Source organism: Aplysia californica, unplaced genomic scaffold (genome assembly GCF_000002075.1).
Source record: "Aplysia californica isolate F4 #8 unplaced genomic scaffold, AplCal3.0 scaffold00295, whole genome shotgun sequence".
NCBI classification, from domain to species: Eukaryota; Metazoa; Mollusca; class Gastropoda; order Aplysiida; family Aplysiidae; genus Aplysia; species Aplysia californica.
Genome location: NW_004797565.1, coordinates 472,433 through 479,932, shown reverse-complemented (window position 1 = coordinate 479,932; position 7,500 = coordinate 472,433). Strand labels below are relative to the sequence as shown.

The following is a 7,500-nucleotide window of genomic DNA, read 5'->3' as shown; positions in this document are numbered from 1 at the left end:
TTGGGAAACTCAAATGTTTTTAACGTCAAATCTCTCAAAACTTTGTACTGAGCAGATAGAACTTTGTAATTCTTGGGTAGCGTAGTGCTATCCATATAATTGTGCCCGCATTTAGAGATGTGAAACTAAACATTCTAATTTGACAGAAGAAAAGACGTTTTGTAATTAGGATTTCCACTACAAGAGCCTGGTCTCAAACACACTTTGGTGATAGTGCTTCACAACGCTCATTTATCTGCTCGGATGCTACGCTATCTGGTCTTGTCCAGTCTCCATTTGAGTTCTCTAAGTTATTCTCAGTCTGACTTTTCTCTTTAGCCTCATTTTTATCATGCTAGTAATTTTGTTTTCCTTTTGAAAAGAGCCAAATTCACTCCAGATGATGCCTATTTCGATGTTTTTGAATTTCGAAGTCATGCTCTTGAAAGGGGACTTTTTAACCCTGTTTCAGAGCTACTGATTCTTCTTCTTCCGTTGTCGTTTTCGTACAGTGTAAAGATCTTCGTTTTAACTCCCCCCACATTTAAACATAGTTGCTTCTGTGGCCTTTTCCTTCAAATTGCGCCCACGACGGCACTTGCTTAGCTTGCGGTACCCACGATACGCCATTGTAGGAACCCCCACCCCTTCCCAGAAATAATTATGATGAAGCTGACACAAGAGAGACATACAGAGACAAAGAGGGGGATAGAAAGAGAGAGAGAGGGAGGTTGATAGAGAGAGAGAGAGAGAGAGAGAGAGAGAGAGAGAGAGAGAGAGAGAGAGTCTCTGTGTGTACGTGGGTTGTTGTGTGGGTTTTTGAGGGGAGGGGTGTCTCTTGGTGGTAGCGAGTATTGATATACAACTTTCTGGAAAAACCAGTGATTAAACGATACTGGTGATGAGTAGAAGAGGAGGAGTAGTATGAAGATGATAATGATAATAGGGGCAAAAGAGGGTGGGTAGCGGCGGATGGGGGTGGGAGGAAGGGACTACTCTTAAGGAGAAATAACTGATCATATAAAACTGAATTAAAAGACAAAGAGGGGGATAGAAAGAGAGAGAGAGGGAGGTTGATAGAGAGAGAGAGAGAGAGAGAGAGAGAGAGAGAGAGAGAGAGAGAGAGAGTCTCTGTGTGTACGTGGGTTGTTGTGTGGGTTTTTGAGGGGAGGGGTGTCTCTTGGTGGTAGCGAGTATTGATATACAACTTTCTGGAAAAACCAGTGATTAAACGATACTGGTGATGAGTAGAAGAGGAGGAGTAGTATGAAGATGATAATGATAATAGGGGCAAAAGAGGGTGGGTAGCGGCGGATGGGGGTGGGAGGAAGGGACTACTCTTAAGGAGAAATAACTGATCATATAAAACTGAATTAAAAACATCAACATCAGTTTGACTGGGTTTGTTCCCCTTGGACAGGTTTGGATTGACGCCGCAGTGCAGATATTCTTCTCTGTGGGCTCTGGATTCGGAACCCACATTGCCTATGCCAGCTACAACAAATTCCACAACAACTGCAAGAGGTGAGTCTCACGTATCTCCACGGTGCGAGTATAATAATTAATGTATTTCACTGTTTTACTGTGGTGCGGTGGCGGGGCGATTAGTGCGCTCGTCTTCAAAGCGGAAAGTCCGAGTTCGAGCCTCGAACAGTAATGGGTTCCTGACTTCGAGTTCGAGAAGTAAAGGCGGCGTGGAATGGAACTGGCCATCCTACCACAATAATATGCCGAAGGCCCGGGAAGTTGTCTCACTATCAAGGCAATCCCCAATGTCCGGATCGGATGAGGGAACAACTTTACTTTTTACTAGTATCTTTCTCCCAGTTCTGCACGGCTTGTTTTTGTAAAAAGTGCTGAGATGATGTGTAATAACTTTACTGTGATACTTTCTGGTTTGTGAGCAATAAAAGTTGCAAGCGACCAATTTAGGAGGTACGTCTGAAAGTGTTTAGTAATTGTGCTGAAGAAATGTCTTTCTTGTCATAGACATCAGTAAATTATAATACCTTTATTCCTCCCATTATATGAATCGCTTATTTTGCTCCTCCATTTTCTATATCTAGTAAGGATTCACAGAAACTATTTCTTGTTGTCCATATCAAGGTATCTTAATTTTTTAAATTCAATCCAACAGTATTGGCTTTTATTTGAGATTAGTCATAACTATAACAAATGAAATACAATAAAATATACCCTCCCCTCTGGCCGAAAAAAAAGAAGTAGGAGACACTACAGTGAACTTGCAGACAAGACCGCGTTCATTTAATCGCAACATAGACATTAATGACTACTTTTATGACTCGTTGTCACATAATATTTTGCGAGAACCACACATTATTTTTGCCTGTTAACCCCTTCACTGCTGAAAAATTTCCATCAACATCTGTACCTAGAAGGTTAAATGTTAATTCAAGGAATATTTAAACTCAGAGAATGGTTTCAGAATAAGCAAAATCACAAGCTGTAACTAAAACAACTAAAACATGTGTCAACCAGATGAAACAATACGAGTGGAGAATACAAGCCAGAACCTACGTCTACCCAGCAGTGAAGAGGTCAAGTGCAAACCTTCCCATAACAAAACATTATTTATCTTTTTCACATTATGTCTGTCCTCAGAGACTGCATCATTACAGTGATCGTCAACTCCTTCACCAGTCTGTTCAGCGGCTTTGTCATCTTCTCCTACCTGGGTTATATGTCGCTCAAAACTCACAAACACATCAAGGACGTGGCTACTGAGGGTGAGGGAATGAGTGGTGTAGTAAGAGTCTACGGAATAATCATTATGATATTATAAAAGTTCGTCTTTGTCTTGCCTCTCTGTCTCTCTGTCTCTCTCTGCCCCTGTCTCTGCCTATCTATCTATCTATCTATCTATCTATCTATCTATCTATCTATCTATCTATCTATCTATCTATCTATCTATCTATCTATCTATCTATCTATCTATCTGTCTCTCTCTTCCTCTGTCTCGCCCCCCCCCCCTCCCTCTTGCTGTCTCCCTCTTTCTCGTCTTTTGTATATCCTTCTGTTTGATTACCAGCAGTCACATCAACCCTTCTTCACCTCTCTCCATATCTCTCTCTCTCTCTCTCTCTCTCTCTCTCTCTCTCTCTCTCTCTCTCTCTCTCTCTCTCTCTAACTCCTTTTCTCTCTCTCCCTTCAAACCTCCTGCACCCTTTGTATAACACACGCCATGTTTTCCCGTCCTCAGGCCCAGGCCTTGTCTTCATCGTCTACCCTGAAGCAATCGCCACTCTCCCCGGCTCTGTAGGATGGTCCGTCATATTCTTCTTCATGCTGTTGGCCCTCGGGCTGGACAGTGCGGTAAGGTCAAGGATTTCTACTGTTTGAATACAGAAGTCGCTTTTAACGTTTTAGTTTTAGTAGAGGTTTTACGGCGCTCGCAACTGCATAAGGTCATATGAGCGCCAGAAGATTAGAGATGTTACAAGAGAGTAACAAACATAAAAAAGAAGAAGGGGAAATAAGGGCGATAGATGTTCGATAGGAAAGAAGAAGCTAACCACACTAGAGCACCAGCCAACCACCCACCTTTTAAACGTTTAAAGAACGTAGCGGTTTAAATCTAAACACAACAGAACTTTGTGGGGTATTATTCGATATTTTAGTTTTAACTTTTAATTCTCTTACATGAGCCTGAATTAAAAGATTGAGGCATCGTTTCGAGGTTATCAAGAGTAATGTTCTTTTCTGTCGCTGCTGGGTTTTCTTTCTAGTGGATTTGTTGTTGTTGTTTTTGTTGATGATGATGATGATGATGATGATGATGATGATGATGATGATGATGATGATGATGATGATGATGATGATGATGATGATGATGATGGTGTTGCTGGTGAAGAACTCCCCCCCCCCCCCCCCAGAAAAAACAGACGAGATCATGAGAAATTATTTTTCACAGCATCTGACCTTTTATTCCATTGATTGCTTCTGCTGACCTATTACGACAGTTCGGATTACTGCTAAGTTATAATTAATTCTTCTAAGAGCTTTTTTTAAAAACCAGTTGATGAACAATTATTAATGACTTCCTTTACAAAGACAGAACAAAAAAGAAGGACTTTATCATTTAAATTTCAATAATGTTCCTACTGCTTTCCTTACAGTTTGGAGGACTGGAGTCCCCTCTGACAGGGCTTCGGGATGAGCTGTCGTGTCTACTCAAGTATAGATACTTCAGGGAGTGCCTCACTCTCGTCATCATTAGCTCAGCCTTCATCTTCTCTCTGCCTTGTCTCACGCAGGTAAACGGGGTCGGGTGCTAGTACTAGCTTTTTTTTTTACCTGTGCACGAATTGAAAGGTTTTTGGATCACTTTGGTGTGAATCTTATGACCCCCCATCTCCTGCTCATTCTCCTCCTCCTCCTCCTCCTCCTCCTCCTCCTCCTCCTCCTCCTCCTCCTCCTCCTCCTCCTCCTCCTCCTCCTCCTCCTCCTCCTTCTCCTCATCCTCCTCCGCTCTCTCTCTTCACTCTCTCTTTCGTTCTTTCTTTCTTTCTCTCTATCTCTCTTTCTTTCTCTTTCACACACACACACACACACACACACACACACACACACACACACACACACACACACACACACACACACACACACACACACTTACACATACACACGCATAATACACAGACTTCTATACAACGATTTCTGGTCCCTTTATTACTATGTCAAATGCCTAATACGTTTGTATTGTGTCAGATTAAACATGTATGCAGGCACCAATAGGCATACACACTGCATATACATGCATGATGTTGATAGCATGCCACGTGTATATTATTATTTACACTGTTGGGCTGCCTTTATCACAATACATTATAGATTAACTCGCGTATTACCAGGAAGCATCATTCAACAATTATTCACAATAATAAAATGTTAATTCAAGTGAGTTTTAAACAACAAAGCCACAACAAAGTTCAGCTTATTTAAGAATAAACAACTGCACAAGTCGTAATGATTCTCCTAAAAATTCCCCTATAAACCCAAAGGAAAAAAACAAACCAGAGATCCTGTTTTGGAGAACACAAGCTGCCATACCTCTACACAGCAGTGAAGAATTTGTAATTTGTTTCACAACGTGGTGGAATCAGGCGCTCGTCAATTTTCGGGCACATGGAGTTATTGGTATCATTGAAAAGCCGGTTCATTTGCCTTCCTTTTGGCAAAAAAAATATCCAACTATCTTGAATAGACGTCGAGATATTCGTAATTGAAGGAAGTGTGGGTCACCTGATTTGAAAGTTAAAATTAGTTATAAAAAATGTCTCCAAATAATGATAACGTCCTTAGCTTGAGAGCCTTTAAAAACTGAAAATGTGCATATTTTGTTCTTTTTTTCAACGTTTTTTTTTAGTAAAGTTCACATGGAAACATGTTTTTATGAGGACATAAAAGGTATTGAGCACACACAAAAACAAAAATCGATAAAAATTGCTAAACTGGCGCAGAAAGCGTGTTTCTCCAATTTCATTATTTTGACGAGCGCCTGATTTGCCCACGATGCCTCACAATGATAACTGAGAGAGTTACAGTATAGACTGTGACCTGCTATGTCTCTACCATCCTTGCTTCTCTCCAGGGTGGGATGTACGTGTTCACCATATTGGATACGTTCGCAGCAGGAACTTCCATTGTGTTTGTGGTTCTGTGTGAGGTGGTCGCTGTCTCTTGGTTCTACGGTAAGTACGGCAGGTTACAAGTTAACGTTATAACAAATACGATCGACATTGTCCAAGATGCCCACCATTGTAGAGGAGAAAATATGGTATCTTAAGCAACTGGTCTTTTGGACAGTGTCATCATAAAACAAAACAAAAAGGCAAAGAGAAAGGTGGAAGTGGCCATTTGCGCGTGGGAGTTTCTTAGGCAGGTGGTTGTTAGAGCATGTTCGACTGTAGTTAGAAATAAACATGCATGTCCTATTAGAAATCCAAATTTTTTTAGGCTTAAAAAACTGTCATAAACCTACTAAAACATCCAATTTTAAATTTAAAAAGCTATAAATTTGACTTTCCTAATGTATTCCTCCCAGGCATGCCCCAGTTCTGCGCTGACGTAGAGAAGATGACAGGTGAAAGTCCCAGTATGTTCTGGAGAGTGTGTTGGAAGTTCATTTGCCCTCTTCTCCTCACCGTGAGTACTGTTTCGCTTTATTTAACCCTATCCGTACGCCCTAGGGTCATTTTGTACCCCCGGGGTTTAATTCTTCACATTTTAGAATACATTAAGTGCGAAGATCTCTTTGAAACTTTCAGTATTTCTCAAACAATCATTTTCACAGACTGCTATGCAAAGCGTACGGGTCGGGTTAACGAGTAAATTTCCTCTTTAGAAGGTGGTGGCACAGAGTTTTCCACGTCGTATGGCTACGATAGTAAAACACGACGTACGGATAGGGTTGAGGCGGTATCTCCTCCTTTACGTCCATGCACTATAGGAGCGAGATGTAGTGGCCTTGGAGCCATGAAGTATGAAGGTTTCCCAACTAACCGAAGTACAACAGACGTTTATAAATACCTTAATGCTTCTATTTGTTTTTGTATTCTTCACTCAGTCGTTATTACGTTGCAAGACTTTTATGATAGCAATAGTAAACTTCAGCCTACCCCCCCCCAGAAAAAACAGACGAGATCATGAGAAATTATTTTTCACAGCATCTGACCTTTTATTCCATTGATTGCTTCTGCTGACCTATTACGACAGTTCGGATTACTGCTAAGTTATAATTAATTCTTCTAAGAGCTTTTTTTAAAAACCAGTTGATGAACAATTATTAATGACTTCCTTTACAAAGACAGAACAAAAAAGAAGGACTTTATCATTTAAATTTCAATAATGTTCCTACTGCTTTCCTTACAGTTTGGAGGACTGGAGTCCCCTCTGACAGGGCTTCGGGATGAGCTGTCGTGTCTACTCAAGTATAGATACTTCAGGGAGTGCCTCACTCTCGTCATCATTAGCTCAGCCTTCATCTTCTCTCTGCCTTGTCTCACGCAGGTAAACGGGGTCGGGTGCTAGTACTAGCTTTTTTTTTTACCTGTGCACGAATTGAAAGGTTTTTGGATCACTTTGGTGTGAATCTTATGACCCCCCATCTCCTGCTCTTTCTCCTCCTCCTCCTCCTCCTCCTCCTCCTCCTCCTCCTCCTCCTCCTCCTCCCTCCTCCTCCTCCTCCTCCTCCTTCTCCTCCTCCTCCTATCTTTCCTCCCTCCTTTCTTTTCCCTCCTTTATTCTCCCTCCTACCCCCTCTGTCTCTCTATCTCTCGTTCTTTCTCTTCCTCTCTCTCTCTCTATTTGTCTGGCTGTCTGTCTGTCTGTCTGTCTGTCTGTCTGTCTGTCTGTCTGTCTGTCTGTCTATCTCTTTCCCTCCCTCTCTCTCTCTCTCTCTCCCCTCCACAAGTGATAGCCTTGAGCAAGCAAGCACGCATGGCTCGGACCACACATGGCCTGCAATGGTGTCCTTCTCTTTCACATTTCCCTCACGCTCTC

General features: G+C 41.7%; 1 protein-coding gene across 1 annotated transcript in view; it reads left to right on the top strand.

Annotated features, from left to right (window-relative positions):
- Positions 1–7,500, top strand: part of LOC101852553 (sodium-dependent noradrenaline transporter) — a gene marked incomplete at its 5' end in the record, with an annotated part of 24,324 nt that overhangs the window by 11,295 nt on the left and 5,529 nt on the right. The window contains 6 exon segments of the mRNA XM_035970622.1: positions 1,400–1,503; positions 2,602–2,726; positions 3,200–3,312; positions 4,116–4,253; positions 5,591–5,690; positions 6,044–6,144. Of these exon segments, the coding sequence (XP_035826515.1) occupies positions 1,400–1,503; positions 2,602–2,726; positions 3,200–3,312; positions 4,116–4,253; positions 5,591–5,690; positions 6,044–6,144 (681 nt within the window).